The sequence below is a fragment of the Elgaria multicarinata genome, chromosome 2 (genome assembly GCF_023053635.1).
Source record: "Elgaria multicarinata webbii isolate HBS135686 ecotype San Diego chromosome 2, rElgMul1.1.pri, whole genome shotgun sequence".
Taxonomy (NCBI): domain Eukaryota; kingdom Metazoa; phylum Chordata; class Lepidosauria; order Squamata; family Anguidae; genus Elgaria; species Elgaria multicarinata.
In genome coordinates, this window is record NC_086172.1 from 8,132,099 (window position 1) to 8,150,464 (window position 18,366).

The 18,366-nt window shown below is 50.4% G+C and overlaps 1 protein-coding gene across 1 annotated transcript; it reads left to right on the forward strand.

Annotated features, from left to right (window-relative positions):
• Positions 1-9,856: 9,856 nt before the first annotated feature.
• On the forward strand, positions 9,857-16,864 carry OTX1 (orthodenticle homeobox 1). Its single transcript, XM_063118531.1, has 3 exons — positions 9,857-10,023; positions 11,743-11,894; positions 16,020-16,864. Exons 1-3 carry the CDS (start codon positions 9,927-9,929, stop codon positions 16,854-16,856), a joined length of 1,086 nt encoding a protein of 361 aa, XP_062974601.1. The 5' UTR covers positions 9,857-9,926; the 3' UTR covers positions 16,857-16,864.
• Positions 16,865-18,366: the final 1,502 nt, after the last annotated feature.

Sequence of the window (18,366 nt, forward strand, 5' to 3'; positions counted from 1 at the left end):
CCCCCCCCCCGCTTCTTTTTCTCCTCCCCCTTTTCAACGCCCCCCCCCCACTACACATGACCTTCTCTTCTCCCTCCACCCCCATCAAGTATTTTCCTTGCCACCCTGCAAAGCTGACAAATTCCACCGTCTGCATTTAAAAGCCGCTGTTAATTTGGGGCGAGGAAGAGAGACGGACAAGTGGGAGACCTTTCTGTTCTTTGTTCGAATGTAGGCTAATTCGCTTTGTTGGTTTCTGAGAGTCAGATTAGAATTTATTAATTTGCGGCCAGCAATCTGTTTCACTTCCAAGCCTCCCCCCCTCCCAAGCCCTCCATCGTTCTTCTCTCGTCCCCTCCCTGCCTCAGCCATCCGGAGATCTCAGCAAGGCTCCATTCACACCCAGGCTGTTTCTACACCTGCCTTCCCCCCCCCCGCCCCCGATTGTCCCGGGATCATCCCTGCGCATCCAAATGGCACACAGAGGATCCCGGGAGCAGGCAGGGGCGACCCCTCCATTTGGCTGGGATAACCTTTGGGTGCAGCTAGAGAGCCCAAGGCAGGCTCATCAGGGCAGCCTCTTGATCTGGCCCGGGAGAGCTCACGCGTGAAATGGGCCCTCCTCTGGCGCCCGCCTTGGCTCTTTGGAAAGCATCCCCGCCCCACTCATGTCTCGGTTACCTCCGGGGTTACCAGGGCGTATTCGCCTAACTCCTGGATTTCGATGCGCGCATCTCGGGTGGGTGGGTGGCCGCTGCTTTCTCACGGGGGAAGGGGGCCGCGGTGAAAGGGGGGCGCCCTCCGGAGCTGAGTGGGCCCGAGGAGAGAGCGCCTGGCTGGGAAGGGGACGCGCTCGGACGCCAGAACCCTGTCCAGGCCTGCCTGGTTCGAGGCTCCGCTGGGCACGGTGGAAGTGGCCGGGCCTCTGCACGGCGGGGCTTCCTCCCCCCACCTCCCCGAGCACTGAACGCCTCCCTTCCCTGAGAAGGGCAAAAGGCAGCCGGAAAGAGGCACGGGGTGGGGGGGCTCCCGACGGGCCCTTTCGAAACGGCCCTGCGCCTCCTGGGCTGACGGGGCTGTGGATTCTCCGCCGTTCAGGCGGCGGGTCGCTTTTCAAAACGAACAGCGGCGACACTTTCGAAATAAAATGGGAAGGGATGTGGAAGGGCTGCGGGGGGGTGGGACTCAGTGGACGAGGAAACTTTTGCGCGCGCGCGCGCACCTGCGCTCGCCAGTGGCAAGCGAAAAGTCTGCCTTGAACGCCCTGAACTTAAACGCCCCCTGTGAAAGGAGGGCTGAGGGAGCTCAGGGGAACTTTGCTCGCGGGGAACTTGAACGGTGCGGGTCCACTTCCACGAGCGGGGCCTCCTGTCCCGGTCTCGGCTCTTGTGACCGGAGCGCACCGCCTTTTGATGAAGGGGAGGGGGGTTGAGTTCCCTTGACCCCATGGCCTTCCGTTGAACTGAACAGGGCGTCTCTCCGGCGATTGGATCCGAAGAGAAACGGCGAGAGGCGCTTTCCGTTTCCCTTCCTAAGAAAGCGGCCTTCTAAGAGCTCCACTACATCCAGCCCATCCGAGGAAGGCGGGCAAACACCCAAGGCGCCCTTCGCCAGAGAGTTGATTCTAAGCCAAGGATGATCTCCCTCTTTGGGGAGGAGAGAAAGAAAAAGACGGAGAGAAGCCTTCGCTTAGGATAAAATCGTTGGCGGGCAGCCCCCCCCCCTTGAATTAGGCGTTTTCTCGGAGCAAAACATCCCCTTTCCCTGGGTTACAGCTCTAGAGGCGCTTCTAAACGCAAAACAAAAACACAAGCGAGGCGAACGGAGGGCGCTTTGGAAACGTCCGACGTGGGGGCAAAACTGAGCGAAGGGGACTCTGGTTGCTGCCCCTCTGCTGGGAGGGGCGGCGGGGGGGGCAGAAAGCAAGATAGAGGGGGAGGCTTCGTTTATCCCCTTTCCCATCGCTTGGGGCCAGGTACATGCTCGGCCTCTTCTCTCTCTCACACACACACGTCCACTCTCTGTACCTCACACGCCATTTCTGCCCTCCATCCCCCCCACCGCGCAACCTGCCCGTAAGCAGCCCCCGCGGCGGACTCCGAGGAAGGGCGGCTGCGGCGGAAGAAGACCAAGCGCTGCTGCTGCTGCTCCTTACCTTCCCTTCCCTGCGCCTGCCCGAGCGAGTCCCCCCCCTGACTGGGAGCCATTGCGCCCGGCCAGCTGGTTCCAAAAGGTGCTGGCAAGGCGGCGGCGGCGGCGAGGGGAGCGCTGCGCGTTGCCGGGCGAAGTCCTTTCCGACCGGGTCTCTGGAAGGAGAAGGAGGGAAAGAACCCGCTTAGGCCGAGCTGCTGAACCCCCGGGGCCCGCCGGCCTGCCAGAGACCCCCGGCTTCCTCTTGGCCTCCCTCAGCGCCAGTGGGACGGGGGGGGGACACGGGGGAGCCAACTCCTCAGCGGCGCCGGGGTCCTCCTCGCCCACCGCACTCGCCTGCGCCCGAGCCTCTCTCGCGTCGCTCTTCCTTCCTCTCTGCCTGTGTCTTGCTCGGGCCCCCCTCTCCTGCCCTTAATCCATGGGTTTTATGGGCTGAGCATTAAGGAAATTCGCCTGCAATTTGGGATTAGACAAATGCTCTTATTACAGGGGAAGGGGGGAAAAACCCTCTCACACACACAGAAAGAGAGAGAGAGAGAGAGAGAGGGTAACGCGCAGGGGTTTAGTGCTACTTGATACTCTGAGCTTTTCTCTAGACTTGATCGCATCATTTGGAGCTTGAGACGAAGAGCGCAAACGGATGCCAGGCTCCGGCTCTGACTCGCAGAAGGCCGAAGGAACACATTCCGACCGAATCTGCCTTTCCCCCTCAGCCCGAGTCACCCCACACATACACAACGCCCCACCCCCACCCCTCTCCTTCATCTACAAATCTGCACTCGCTGCAGAGGACAGGGGGCCGCAGGGGAGGGGAGGGGAGGGGGCGCTCTGAAAACTACTAATATTGAGCGTTGATGGCGGGATGTGCCAAGGGGGAGGGGCGGGAAACAGGATCCCTGCTCAGGTTTAGATCCATAATCTACCGGGGTGGGGGGAGGCTGATCTGTCTGGAGACTGGAACTAAAGAAGAAACAGACCCTCACAAATCTCGGATCCCGCATGAAAAATGGTCTCCCAAATGGACAATGTTTCAAGCGCCTCGGGGCACTTCGCCCCTGCTTATACTTTGGCCGAAGTATTGGCCCCTTTATTTCTCCTTCTTTTTCTTTTCCCTTTGCCTCCTCCATCTTTCTACTTTTTGTGAATGGTCTCCGCCGGCTTTGTTCCTCGGAGAGTGCCCGTGTCGCTGACTTTTGTGGGCTATAGAAGAACCTTGTAAACCTCCTTTTTCTTCCTCTCCCTCTCTCTTTCGCCACCCCCCCTTTTGATTAGATGTCCCCCTCAACGGGGGAAAAAATGTAATTTCACTGGGGCTGGCGGTCCCTCCCTTTGAACATTAGCTCGCTTTCAGCTCCAACTTCAATTAGAAGGAGTTGATTTTGAGAGATCAACAAAAGAACCGCACCAAAGCCTTATTAAAGGTCCTAAGAAGATCTCCCGGATCCTTTGAGAAGCAGTTAAAGAAACAGTGTGCTCCCCTCACATATTCTGTTACCGTATTTCATTGGGACTCCAAAGGAAAGTGTCTCGCGAGAAAGAAAAAAAACAACCCTCTTACTTTGATGCTGCGGCCACTAGTCTCTTCCTGACCTCCTTTCATTTATTCTGTTAGCGATCAGTTAATTTGGTTAAAAAAAAGATGATGACGATGATGATTCCTTTTTTACTTTCCTCTTCGTGTGTTTAGAAGGGTTCTTTTTCTATTAAAACTTTACTCCTAAAAAGAATTATTTGTAGAGGATTAGTGTTTATTAATATTTATGAGAATGAACTTGATATCCTCAATATGGCCCGTGTGTGTGTGTGTGTGCGTGTGTGTGTGTTGTATTTGTGTGCCTAGCTGAGAGGGGGGGCGGGCGGGGTGCAGGTAGGTGATAAATAGTTCTCCGAATGTGTTGCAGAAATTACTCCAGAGTATTTAGGGGTTCATACCGCTACCTACCGATATAGCCAATCTTGAGTAGTTATTATCCTAAGGAAACTTACTTGGCAGAAGGGCCCATTGGCATCAATTAAAACTGTAATCCCTAACACACTTTCCTAGGAATGAGCCCCATTGAATACAATGGTACTTACTTCTGACTAGACATCCACACAGGATTGCACAGTAAATAACACTCTGAGAATAGAAAAATCTGAGTTGAAAACAAATTCCCTTTATTAGGGACTTACTGCAGGATATACATGTTTATCACAGTGTGTTTCGTAGTATATTTTGCTAAACGTGTACCAATTGACACAGCAACGAATTCAGCAGACTTTCTAGGGACTGGGAATAAGTCTTCTGGGCCGCGGCTGGCCTTACTTCCGAGTAAACGGTTGTCTAGGATCGCGCTGGTTATTAATTAGGCATATCTCATGATATATGTGACACTCATCTTTGCGTCTGTAAAAAGCGTGGATTAGCCTGACCGTTGCAATCATAATCCATATATATGACTTGTAGGACCCAAATCATAGGTAGAGCACCCGAATGCGAACTTCGGCAACCACTAGTCCTACTTTTGTGGTTTGTCGCTATCGAAGAAAGCAATCTAATTAATCCTTTCAAATGTATTTTTACATTTTTCTTTTAAAAAGAGCGATTGATGACCCTCTCCCTCACCCACCCACCCCATCAAAATCCGCCCTTCTTCAGAAAGTGAAGCGGAGGAACGGGTCCTTCCAGAGGATCACAGCGGTTTCACTGTTTTCAAGAACCCCTACTTTGGTCTGGGCAAACATAGCAGGACCGTTAAGGGGAGACGTCGGCATCCTTAAGCGCGCCACCCCATCCTATGGATCTGCCGCCAGCCGTAAGTGTGCCACTGCCGGTCCACCTACGCTTCTTGGAAAGGGAGTTCGGCCAGTGGTGAAATACATGGGACTTGCAACATGCGGATGGTTTTAGAAACAGGGCGGTTCAAGAATCCGAGGTCAGGTGCGCCCAACTTTCTTTCGTCGAGCAGCAACGCGGTGATTTGTTTATTTTTTTAAAACCGGTGGGGAGGATGCTGCCATGAAGTGGCCGGAGAAAGCGGCCTTTGGTGAAGTGCCGGCCAGGAAGAGGGTCGCCCGCCCGGGGAGGCTGCGCGCCTGGTGGTCGCTGCCCTGCGGCAGGATTTCCCCCCGAAATGTGGGTGTGTGCGCGTGCGTCTGTGGGGGGTGGGTCGGGGCTCGAACCAGGGGCCGAAGGCTCGCCTTGCTTGGGGTGCCGCCAGAGGCGGCGGCGAGGCACGTTCCCAAAGCGAGCCGGGAATTCATCTGGGGGCCGGGGAATCCCCTGTTAGGCACGCGGACACATCGCGCGCTATTCTTCTGCACGTTGCAGGGAGGCTGAGAGAGGGACGGAGGGAGCGGGACTGGGGCTCCCTGGCTTTCGAGGGTCGCTCCGGCTTGGGGCGCGCGCGCGCGGTTCCGAAAGGCTCCTGGCTTCTGCCGAGGGAAGGGGGCTGGGTTGTGGCCCTGCCAGCCACTGAAGTGGGGCGCCCACCCTCCCGGGAGCAGTCCGCCGAAGCAGCGCCCGCCCGCCTGCCTGCCTGCCTGCCTGCCTGCCTGCCCTGAGGGAGCTGCGAGGCAGTGCGGCGGTGGCGGCTGAGGCTGCTGCGCGCGCGGCTGGGACTGGGGTGGAGTGGGGGATGGGGGGGCGTGCGGAGGTAACACGCATCCCGCGCTGCCATTGCCCGGGCGGCTGTCACTCAGCGGCAGAGAGGCTGGGGATTGGCGCCGGGCTTGGTTACGCATTTGCCTTGCGCTCACATACATGGGTAGGGCAGTAGAAAGGTGATCAATCTTCATCAGGCTACGTTTCCAATCACCTAAACAACTGGGCAAGACAGCTGCCGCCACGCAAGGTAAAGAAGCGCTTGATTTATTTCACTTCCTTCCCCACCCCCTCCCTGCAGGTGAGGAAGGACTTTCCGCTCCTTCACCTGGTCGTCCTAACAGCGCTCAGAAGAGCCCCGCTTCTTCCCTTGCCTCTCCACACACACACCCCCCGCCACTCCGCCGCCGCCCTCCCCCCGCCGCCGTTCCCGGTCCCGCTCCCCAGCCAGCTTCCTCCCACTGAACTTGGGCAATAAGTTCTCGGTGTCGCTTTACGAAAGTATCTGCGAAACAAAGTTAAGGAACCTGCCCGCTCCTCCTCCTCCTCCTCCTCCTCCTCCTGCTGCTGCTGCTCCTCCTGCGCGCCTGGGACAGCCAAAGCCGCAACGCAACAACCCTGTTGGGTTAGAGGAGGCGGGGAGATGGCAGAAGAGCTGGAAAGCCGTGAGGACAGGAACTTTGCCTCAGAACTTCTCGCGGCTCTCGCTGGAAGGGGCCTGGCTGTGCTGAGGCAGAGTCCTCCCGCCGCCTGCCCGCCACTTGCAAACGAGCAGCGCGTTGCAGGTAAGCAAGGACGGGGGCACGGAGCCCCGGCGCGGGCGGACTGGCCCGGCGGCTCTCGGCGGCGGCCGCCTCCTCCGCTCCCCTCCCGCCGGCTCTTCCTAGCCGGGCTCTGGGAGCCACAGGGCAGCGGGAGCGCCGACGGAGTCCCTGCCCTCCCCGCGCCGCTCGCGCCTTCAGGTGCGGATGGCCGAAGCGGGCCTCCGACCGGGAAGGAAGCGCCGAGACCCCCCCTCCTCCTCCTCCTTCTCCAGAGGGCCTCTCGCCCTCGGGGCCCGCGGAGGCGCGCGACTGCGGGGCCCAAGGAAAGCGCTTGGCGGCCTTTGGGCTGTGGGAAAAGGCTCTGCGCGGCTCGCGGTCTCTGGACACCGAGGGAGCTTTGACAGACTCGGCTTTGGGGGCCGACATGGCCGGGCTCTTCCCCCCACCCCGCGCGCGCGCGCTCTTTCTTGCCTGACAGCGGTCAACCCCGGGCTCGCTCTCCGTATCGGGATCCTCTCTCCTGCCCGGTAACTAGGGTTGCCCCCGCACTTCTCCGTAGCCCAATTGCCGAGTGTCCCTCAGAAGCATAAAATAAAATAAAAAAGCGGGGGAAAGATAAACAAAAAGCCAAAGGTAAGTTTGGCGGAATGTCCGAACTGCCGAAAGGAGGCTGAGGCCTGAACTACGCTGAAGTTTCATCGGAGTCCGTGATGGGACTTAATTCCAAGTCCTTGGGTTTGGAGTCGACCTTTTCTTTTTCGGCTTGCTTCGCACTTGGCAATTACTGAGCCTGTTGGAGAGAAAACAAGCCACAATGTTGACTACTACTACTACTACTACTTCTTCTTCTTCTTCTTCTTCTTCTTTTCTTCTTCTTCTTCGGTAAGGAGTTGCAAGCTGTAATCCTGTATGCACTTACCTGAGGGCAAGTCCCATTGAGCTCGATTGAACTCCGCTTAGACACACATAGGTCAGCCCTGGCAGTGTCTCTGACTTGTTCAGGCCTCTCTTCGACTCTCCCGACTTCTTTTTTTAGCCGGGGTATTCCTAGGCCTCGTCCAATTTACCTTGTCTTAAGATACCTCGCTTGAGTAGTCCTTCCCTGAAACAGAGCGTGTAAGAAAAAGCAGAGAGCGAAGGCGAAGGCGCTCCTTACATTAGGAGAGAATCTGGAAGTCTTTCTTACACCACGACCTGCAAGTGGATTTTTTAAGGAAGAAAGATAAAATAATGGGAATAAATAGGACCTAAGTGTCCTTAAGCTTCAGAGAGGTGTGAACGAAAACAAGAAAGTAAGTTTTGCTGAAAGAATGGAATCAGCCCCTAGTAGGAAACAAAACAAAACCTCAACTTTTCAAAACCAAGCCCCGCTATGAGGTTTGTTTCCTTGAAATGCCGCTGGTTTGAAAAGGCATTTATTCCTGAGTAAATTCACGCTTAGGATTGCAGCCCTAGATATCAGGATTTGCTAAAGTAAATCAGATGGACTGGTTTTACACTCAATCCTGTGGGTGGGGTGGGGCGTCCCTTCCCCCACAAATCAAAACAGACAGAACTCTAAATTAAATCTAAACTTGTGGAAAGTTGCAACAGGTTAGTTAGTCCTGGGAGTATGGATTGTCTTAATTAATTTGAGGTATAGTAACTTTAATAGATAAATTCATTAACTTCAGTTCAAATCCCACTTCCCACTCTTCCTCTCCATTCTTATTTATTTGTTTTAATTTGGTAATCTTTCTGTGTGAAAATGGATATCAGAAGCAGCATGTCCTACGTTCCAATTAAAGTTTCTGGCCAGCGGTTAATAGAGATTAATGCCGCTACCATCTGCTGCTTCTGGAGCTGGAATTTGATTTATCTGCTTGGATTGTCTAACTTAGTTATTTTACTTATGCATTTATTTTTCTCCACGGCTAATGAAGGAACTTGGGAATGAATTGTTTCAGGATCTGGACATAGGGAATTTTACTTAAAAATCTCACTCTGTCTTCTGGTAAAATAAATATAGGCTGCTCCATGAAGTTATCACAATCCTTCTTATAAATCCTTGGAATGAAGTAATATTGAAGAACAACAACAAAACCCTGAGGGTTTTTTAGAACTAAAACAGAGTTAAAACACCTGGAGTGTATCACGGGATTCCAATATTAGGATATTGCAAGAATATACACCATATACCCAATACATTTACTTGGAAATTGGTTCCATTGGTTTAACCTTATCCTTATTTCCAAATAAACAAGCTTAGGATCACACCATCAGTCTTTTCCCTTACCCACCCTGGAAATCAAGTCTATCTAGTGAGGGAATGTGTAAACTTTGCTGTGTAACAGTCCTGTACTCCTTATGGCGTCCTGTCTGTCGAAGGAAGTGCTTTGCAATATGAATTTCAAAGCAGCTCCCAAAATCTGTTTGTTTTTAGACCATTAGACATTTCTAATTAATGTATCCCCTTCTGCTCTTTCTAAAATTAATTATACTTCACCCTTTTTGGTATCTCATTTTGATTTTTAATCCAATTATCTTTTTAAATAATTGCTTTATCTCCCTCATCACTGAATATTATACCCCCTGGAGCCCCTTGGTGACTGTGTGGAAATATGGCTGTAGTTAAAATAATAACAACAACAATAATAATACAATAACAACAACCCCACTTTCTCCATCTCCAATTCCATTACATGAGGCCCAGTATTGGGCAAAAGGTGGAATACAAATAAAATAATAATAATAATAATAATAATAATAATAATAATAATAATAATAATAACATTTCACTCTCTGGCACTTTCTAGTTTCACTTTGGCAATTCGCAGGAGAAGCCGCCATGTTGAGACAGTTTACTTTTTTATTTTATTTTTTTGTCTTTAAAAAAGAAACCCGATAAAACTATGTGATGGAGATACAGTTTTTAAAATCTCATTTTTGAGTGACCTCAGCTTGGCTACCTCCCAGCACAACTTTTATTGCTTCTCTCTTAAACTTTGGATCAAATCCGCCCCCTTTTGTAATTGGTAGTCATAAATTGTTTAATTTCCCTGTGTGTTTGAGAAGGTTTTTCTTAGTCAGTTCACCACTGTCACTATGTATAAAGTTCTATTGCCTCTAAAAATCAGCTTTTATCTGAAAGTAAAAGAAAAATATCTCGGTCTGACTCTTGCATGCACTTGTGATTGAAAGCGGAGTGAGGAGAAATAAGCAGGTTGTGCCTAGAAACTTGGAAAAGACTGCTGACATTTGTCTTGTTCTCTGTGTTTTGTGTGTATTTGTTTTGTTTTGTTCCTACAGAGCACTGTGAGAAGCTCTCCTGCCCCTGGAATTTCCTTAATCCACCTTATTGGAAGATTTGATTTTGTAAACAAACAAAAAACCAGAATCTTAAGAGACACCATCAAGAGATTTTAAAATTTGTGTGTGGATAAATTGGGAAAATCTTTCCAGCTTTTAGCATGATGTCTTACCTCAAACAGCCCCCCTATGGCATGAATGGGCTGGGGCTGGCAGGACCTGCAATGGACCTTCTGCACCCTTCCGTGGGGTATCCGGGTGAGCATCCGCTCTCTATGGCTTTCCCCCACAAACTCTTGAGCAGGTAGATCAAGCCATCCTAGGGAGGCTCTGAAACAGAAGAACAATTCCTCCATTTGCTCTAGAAGTTATAGATAAAGGATTTGAGAAGCTATTATGGCGGCCTTTGATAAATCATTTTTAAAAGGCAGCAACTTAACTTTTTCCACTATGGAATTACCTGCTCTTCCTTGCTATAGGTGCAGTGTCCTAGTAGCCCTTTATTGGAAAGTAACTAATGATTAATGTAGTTTAAGTACTATCTAAGAATGCTTTGAATTGCGGCCTAGCAGCAATAGCTAATCTTTAAACACATTTCTTGAAAATCAGCTCCGTTTAAATCAATGGGTACTTCACTAAAATGTTAGTGATCCAACCTGTGAGTGGGAAAACTTCAGGTTCTGAATGGATTTTTAGGACTCTGATATCTGTTATATTGCTGTTGTTAGAGAACTAGTTGTGACAATTTTATGACTAAAATAACTGTGTGTGTGTGTTTGTTTAAAAAGTATTTCTACAACCATTCAGGGGACTGAAGGGCTTTAAAAGAGATAAGGCAAACTCTCCCTGCCTTTAAATTTTAATTTTCTTAAATTTATTTTTCATTAAAAACTAATGAGGGGGAGGGGAGAAATCCTTTGATCGTGAACTTGGGCAGTGTACATGGCTCAGGAAGAACTCCCGATTCCTCCACAATGCTATCTTATTCTGATTGCTTGTCCTGCAAATAGTTCCATAAAAAGACATTTATATTTGTGTCTCTCGATTCAATTAACATCCCCCCCCTTCAGATAGATATGCCGGTAAATAAAAAAAGGTGCGTCATACATGTTTTATAGTCTGATAAACAACTCATTTAAGCTCAGAGTTCTAATATTTAATGCAAGGAAGTATTTTCTGTTCCTATCCTGGATAAACAGAAGTTATTTGTTATTTTGAAAGACTTGAATTCTATTGACCTCAGAGGCTCCCAAATAAACATGTAGCCGAATCTTATACTTACTCAGAGGAAATCTCTACCTACTTCAATGAAACTTACTCCCATTGCAAGATTGTGGCTTTACACCATGACCTTAAACACGTTTACTCTAAAGTAAGCCCAATTAAATGCAACTGGCCTTACTTTGTCTAAGTTTGTTTTGCACTGCAGCCTTACTTAGAAGCAAGTCCTGGAGATAGAAGTAGAATTTACCTTCCAAGGGAATGTTTTTAATACTGGGCTGTAAATAATCTGTTTAAATACTGTTTTAACTGGGATGTGGTAGGTCAGAGGCCGTTTACAAAACTTGGTCCGCTCCAATCCAAGGAGAGCTTCTTTTGAGTAGATGGGCTTGTGGTCCCCAGTCAGAGTTCCTCTCATTGATTTGTTTTGTGTTGTTTATGTTTAGACTGTATAAAGTTAATTAGTGATTTCCTCTCCTGTGTGTTTGGTCCCCTTCCTGATTCCCTTGTGGGAATAGCCTTGCCTGTTACATATAAATCAATGCATTTGTAGGACTATGGTGTCCCGTGGCTTGTGTCTGCATGTGTCAAGGGAGTGGTGGGGTGAGCAAGTGTGAGTTGGCTGTCTCCACTGCTCTTTAGAATTGGGGCAGTGGGCTGGCATGGAATGGCAGAAATGGGGGTGAGGAATCTCAAGTACAAGACCGATTCTAAATACCACCTGTGTTTCTGTCCTGTCTTGCCCCGGGCCCGTAGCCACTCCTCGGAAGCAGCGCCGAGAACGCACTACCTTCACCCGCTCGCAGCTGGACGTGTTGGAAGCGCTTTTTGCAAAAACTCGCTACCCGGACATATTCATGAGAGAGGAAGTGGCACTCAAGATCAACCTGCCAGAGTCCAGAGTCCAGGTCCGGTGGTTTATGAAATGAAAGAAGCAAGGCTGGGACAGAAGGAGGGAAGCATGGCCTTGGTCTGTGGGAAAGGGTGTTCGGAAGGCGCACACTAGTTTGCTTGGCCATTGATGCCAGGATGGAAGCAACTAACTCTTCGCCACTTAAGTCGAATGTCACTTGAATTGTTACAGTAACTAGGCAGAGATTGACCAATCTTGGGTACAATCCAGGAGTTTCAGAACTGCATGGCGGAGTTTAAGGAGCATTTTCTGGTTACTTTTTCCTTTTCTGTTTTACCATATTTGGTCACTTCCAATTCCCTTATCTCTATAGAGAGGGATTGGTAATATCTAGTGACTTTATTTTCTCTCACCAGTCACAACTATCCAGCCCTAAACACATTTCAGTGAGCACACTCCAGCAAAAGTTAGATCCAACTAATTTACCTTGACAAGAATAGCATAGGACTTCCAGCTCCAGTCTAAAGAAGTCTATGCAGAAATAAGACCCACTAAGTTCAATTGGGCTTACTACCAAATTAGTATACTTACAGGGCAATCCTATGTTTACTCACAAACCCTAACCCACTTAGTTTGAGGATTATTTCCAAGTAAATGTGGATAGGATTGCAGCCATAGAATTTCATTTCGCACTGTGATTAATTTGTACTGGGTTGTGCACCATTGTAATCAAGTCTCATTTATTTCCCTGAAACTCACTTTCAGGGTGTAAGAAGCACACTTACTTTGAAGCAAGTATCCTGGAGGTGCTGTAGGGTGGACAGCAGAAGCATCAGAAGTGTTTAGGGAAGTCAGTTCATTTTGAACCCATTATTGATCCCTACAAGAAGGGGAAAGTAAGGGCCTTGCTTTATTTTTTGGGGGTTCCTAATGTAATAAGATTTTGACTACTCTCTTCACAACTCCTAGCCTTGACATCACATTTTCTATCCAAGCTCTTCTATTTCTTATTGAATCCAGTCTTGTTTGGTTAAAGGCTAGTTACAGTGGCCCTGTTCAGAAGACACCTTAAACCATGGCTTTAACCATGGTGTAGAAGGCAAAAAAGAAAAAGAAAAAGAAAAAAAAGAAAGCCTTATTCACTGTGGTTAAAGCTGTGGTTTAAAGTGTCTTCTGAACAAGGGGTGGGGCAGTGTGTCCTCTGAAAATGAGGTGATGAAACTTCCAAGGTTTGTAGATAAGGCCATAGAAAGTACAAGAAGTACTTCTTGACCTTTGTTCTTGAGGTTTGGAAAGGTGTTATTGGCTGAAAAGGACTGGTACCAAACCAGCTCTTTAGGGTGACAATGTGTGTGTAATTAAAATGCAACCACACCTTTGCTATGCAAAGCAAACCGGATTCTTCTATTTGTTAATTGTCTGCTCTATGCCCTCTTTCTCTTTGAGGGTCATTTCAAGCCTTAGGGGTTTTCTACATGGAATGCATTTAGGCAGAAGGAAAAAGGAATTAAAATTGCATGAATATACGTGATTATGGTATTTCAGTGCATGTGTGCTGGTGGAAAGCCATGACTGACTACACATACATGCAGAAAAATAGATTGTATATAGTTGTTATGAATCTTGACCATGAAGAGTTATTTATGTAGATTTTGTAGCATGACATTATACAATTCACATATTAGTGATGGAAACCAAGATTTATAAAGGCCTGCTCAAGATCACATGGAAGCATGTACTAGAGAAAAACCTTCAGATGGAAGTGCAGATCTCTGAATTCCAGAAGTGCCCTGAGAACATGGATCACTTCACTGAACTCCCAATTCTAAAGTATCTATTTTTGGTGGGAAAATAATTGAAAAAGAGGGTCTCTGGGGTGCTCCACCTTGTCTTCAGAAAATTAATAGGATGAGCTGAGTAATAGGATGAGCTTGAGAGGTCTGTGCACTAGGTTGGGGAAGTGACCTGGGGTGGGGTCAAGTCTCAAAGTGAACTGTGTAGCAGCAAAGATACCATGCTTGTCACACTGTCAGATGGAAGTTGAAACAATATAGTGTGGATGGTGTGTTCAGCATGACATTGTCTTGGAACTCTGTACTGTGGCCTTCTTTGAAGAGCTGGCTGCAATAATGTACTTTATACAACTGGGTGTTGACTGTGCAATGTGGGGTGGATGTTGTGCTGATTACAACATGAATTTCCTGTTAAGGGAAACTGGCTGAAAGAGAATGAAAAAAAAGCTGCTGAATTTCTCTAAAGTGGATGGATGAACTGAACTTAGGAATAATAGGGGAACCAGTCACATATGTCCACTCTCCAGAAGGTTACTGGAAATTGCCGTACCCTTTCAGACTTCGAAATTGAGTGATAAATTCTTTACCTTTCTGTTTCCCAAATTTGGTTGGGAACAAGCATATAGTACACTAGTGGCTACAGAAAGTTATGGATTTATTTAGGGCTCAGTTCATGTTGTGTTCCATGCAGGTTGGGAGCAGATTTATTTGGGATCTAAGAGTTTGAACTTGACAGGGGATAGTACACTTGAAAGTTTGGTAAATGTAGAGGAGATAACTGGTTGACTGATGAGTGAAGGAACAGATAGCGCTTAGCAACAGGATATAGTATGGGATGCTATTTGCTGTTGACACATCCTACAAGTTGGAGAATAAGGAACAGCATAACAACCCTGATTTGTTCTTAACTGATGATTGGGGAAGATAATAAGGACCCTTTGTACTGTACTGGGGTGTGTGTGTGTGTGTGTGTGTGTGTAGCTAAATGCTACAGGTGAATGGCTTCCCTTTTGTACTGTAATAAAGTGGCTTGCAGAAACCATAAATGAAACTAAAAGCATTTGGGGTGTATGTGGTGAGATCACTAATATTTCCTACAAGACAAGGTGTTTCCCCCCTCTTAATGAGAGTATGTTGAGATATTGGTAACTGAATTCTCAAGGATATATAAAGAAATGTGGGAACTATAGTTCTGCAGAGAGCTTTGTGGGAGACTAAGGTGGTTTCTCTGTTGAAAGCCATAGACTAAGAACGTGATTGCTAATGGCTTCCTGCCTCACTTGAATACAGTGAGGTGTAGAAGATGAATGCTATCTTTTCCTAGATGGATACTTTATGAGGGACTGTTGCTTGCAATACATACATCTTGCCTTTGATGTATCCTCCTTGCTGCATATTTCTTTGGCTGGGGATATGGATTTTTTTAGGAGTGTTCATGGCTGGCTTCCCCTTCCCCCACCCTTATGGGGTGTTAGTGATTGAAGGCAATGATGATCTGTGTGCAGTACTATCAGCTTATAATTTAGGACTGACCATACAATTGAGCAAGTTGGCAGTGTATAAAGCTGGCTGAGCGAGGTTGTGATGGTGGAATGGGTGCAGACACACCTCCCTAATTTTGATGGCATGGTATTATGGGTGTTAAGAGATCAGAGAATGGTGGTACAGAGGATGACCAGTACAATGGAGAGAACTTGATCAAACCACAGATGTGTGTGTGTGTGGGGGGGTTAGTTAGAATGTTGGGCTTCATGCCCAGTGAGTTTGGTGCCTTTTGGTTAGGATATGTTTTATGTTGGATAGGCGGAGTGCTAGATTGTAGTTTCTGCTTCAGGAATGCCTCACCCATAATTGCTTGCATGGGGCCTATTTTGGGTAGCACCAGTGACTTGCTATGCTCCTCCCTGCTAATCCCACCTGAAGATAATGGTGTGTGGAGGCTAGGGGTGGGGGGCGATGTGCCGAGCTAGCCCTGTTGGCTTTTGATTACCATCCGCAGGAAGAGGGAGATCAGACCAAGGCCTTAAACGAGCAGAGGTGGAGGATGACAGACTAAACTGGACACGCGCTTAAGGGCCCCCAATCCCCGCTTCCTTTTAGAGGGAGCATGTTCGGCGGCCTTCTGCTGCTTTGCCATAGACCGAGAGGGGACCCGCCGCACTGCACTGTCCGTGGGGCAGGGCTTCTTGTGTCAGGAGGATGCTTGCTAACTCGGGGAGGGGTGGGCGCGGCGATGGCGGCGGCGAGGCTCTGGCAGTGGCCAGGAGGGGAGACGGGTTTGGCCCACTGCTCTCTCCCTCCCTCCCTCCCTCCCTCCAGGGCTCCGGGCGGGGACCCTGGGGCCTGACGGGCCGCCGCCTCCACCTCTCTTCTGCCGCCCTTTGCAGGTCTGGTTCAAGAACCGCCGCGCCAAATGCCGGCAGCAGCAGCAGAGCGGCAGCGGCGCCAAGGCCCGGCCGGCCAAGAAGAAGTCGTCCCCGGCGCGCGAGAGCTCCGGCTCGGAAAGCAGCGGCCAGTTCACGCCGCCCGCCGTCTCCAGCTCGGCCTCGTCGTCGTCGTCGTCCTCCAGCTCCAACTCCTCGGGCCCCGTGTCGGGCGGAGCGGCCCTGAGCAACCCGGCCGGGTCCGCCGCCGGCGCCTCGTCGTCGTCGTCGTCCGCCTCGCTGAGCAGCGCGCCCTCGGCGGCGGCGGCGGCGGCGGCCTCGTCCATCTGGAGCCCCGCGTCCATCTCGCCCGGCGCCGTGCCGGAGCCGCTGGCGCCCGGCGGGGCCTCGTGCATGCAGCGCTCGGTCTCGGGCGCGTCGTCGGCGGCCTCGTACCCGATGTCCTACGGGCAGGGCGGGGGCTACGCGCAAGGCTACCCAGCGCCGCCGCCGCCGCCGCCGCCCTCGTCGTCCTACTTCGGCGGCGTGGACTGCGCCTCCTACTTGCCCATGCACGCGCACGCCCACCAGCTCAGCCCCATGGCGCCGTCGCCCATGCCCGGCGCGCACCCGCACGCCCACCACCCGCTCAGCCCGGGCTCCAGCCACCACCACCACCATCACCACCACCACCACCACCAGCCGGGCTACGGGGGCGCCGGGCTGGCCTTCAACTCCTCCGACTGCCTGGACTACAAGGAGCCGGCCCCCGCCGCAGCCTCCTCCTGGAAGCTCAACTTCAACTCTCCAGACTGCCTGGACTACAAAGACCAGGCCTCGTGGCGCTTCCAAGTCCTGTGAGGTGGCGGCGGCGGCGGCGGCGGCGGGGCGGGCAGGAAGCAAGGCCCAGAGGGGAGGCAGCATGGCCGGCCTCCATCCGCGCCCGCCGGCCCGGCCCCGTCTTCTCCGTCCCCGGGGCAGCCTCTCTCTCGTCACCCGCAACAGCACCAACACTCTTCGGCTCTGTTCGCCCTCCACCATCTCCTCTGCCCACCACTTAGATCTGTTAAAGCCTCATTGTTATTTTTAGGGGGGGATTAAAAAGGAAACCAAACCAAACCCCAGTACGCTGCCCAAGAAACATGCCAGCTCCAGCCCCTGCCCCTGCGGTTGAACACGTGGCGAAAGGCTGCTGGATCAGGCCTACTGCTACCGCTGCTTCTCAACACGCCTCCGCCTCTTCCATCTCATCAACTTGACTCCTGGTGTGTTATTTATTCGCTCTCTGGGATTATGTTCCGCACTGTACTTTTGTTTTTAAAGCAGAGCAGAAGAGGACTTTAAATTGAGAACCATCCTCTTTTTAACAGATGTTTTGTCCGTGGACACACACACGACCGTTCCTTTCCCAGCCATATTGCTACGTATAAGCTTTGTAACGCCCACTCGTGTCCGTGGAAGGATGGGAGAGAGGAAGCGCCTTTTGCTTTCTGGCCGACTGCAGACTTTTTGTGTATAGCTCTTAAGCCCCCACCCCCTACCCCGCCTCCTTTGGAGACTCCTTCCCCCCACTTCTCTCAGTAGGGTTGTATTGCAAAAAGCGGCAGGAATTGTGTATATAGTGTATTATTAGGTCCGTTCCAGCGACCCTTTTTATTTTTAGTTGATTAATTGAGGTGAAGGTGAACTCGTATCTTGAGGCTAACATGCAGGAAAACGAAGGAAACCCACATCTTCTGTTCCATCCGTGATGCCCCCCTGCAGCATTTCTTTGGGGGTGGGGGAAAGCGTCCACTAAAGTGTTAATTGGGAAGGAGAAAAATGCCCAGTTTGGCTAGAGGTGGAAAAGGAGAGATGTATTTAGAGGGCGAGAAGCGAGAGGGGCAGGGCGAGATCGCTGGGAAAGGTGGGTGGTGGTATTGGGGGTGCGGACTGGACTGTGCCATCCGCAGAGGAACGAACCGTGGCCCAGTCCGCATCAGCCCTGGTGTCTCGCCAGTGCAGTCCTGGCTGGACACTCTCACGCCCCAGATTATCTGTCTCCCAAGATGTTTTTAGCCCGCTCTGATCTTGGGGAGGGGAAAGAGAAAGAAACTGGAAAGTTGTTTATTTACGCCGTTAATCCAACAGCCACCTGTTGAAATGTAAGGCAAATCGTCCCCTTTTATCTACATATCCCGATAATAAAATTCAGACTAATAAAAGCCCTTGTCTCTGTCGTCCTTCCTGGGGGATGCGAGAGAAGGGAAGGGGCAGGCGGGCGCTGCCACCAGCCTCCTGCGTTAGCTTTACACCTCTGTAGGCCGCTCCTATGGCAGGAGCAGATCGATTTTATTTCCAGGGGTGGGGGGTGGGGGGTGGGGGTGGGGGG

Coding starts and splice junctions, on each gene's coding strand:
- OTX1 (XM_063118531.1), top strand. CDS start 9,927: ATGATGTCTTACCTCAAACAGCCCCCCTATGGCATGAATGGGCTGGGG. Junction 10,024..11,742: donor CCCTTCCGTGGGGTATCCGG/GTGAGCATCCGC, acceptor CCGGGCCCGTAG/CCACTCCTCGGAAGCAGCGC. Junction 11,895..16,019: donor TGCCAGAGTCCAGAGTCCAG/GTCCGGTGGTTT, acceptor CGCCCTTTGCAG/GTCTGGTTCAAGAACCGCCG.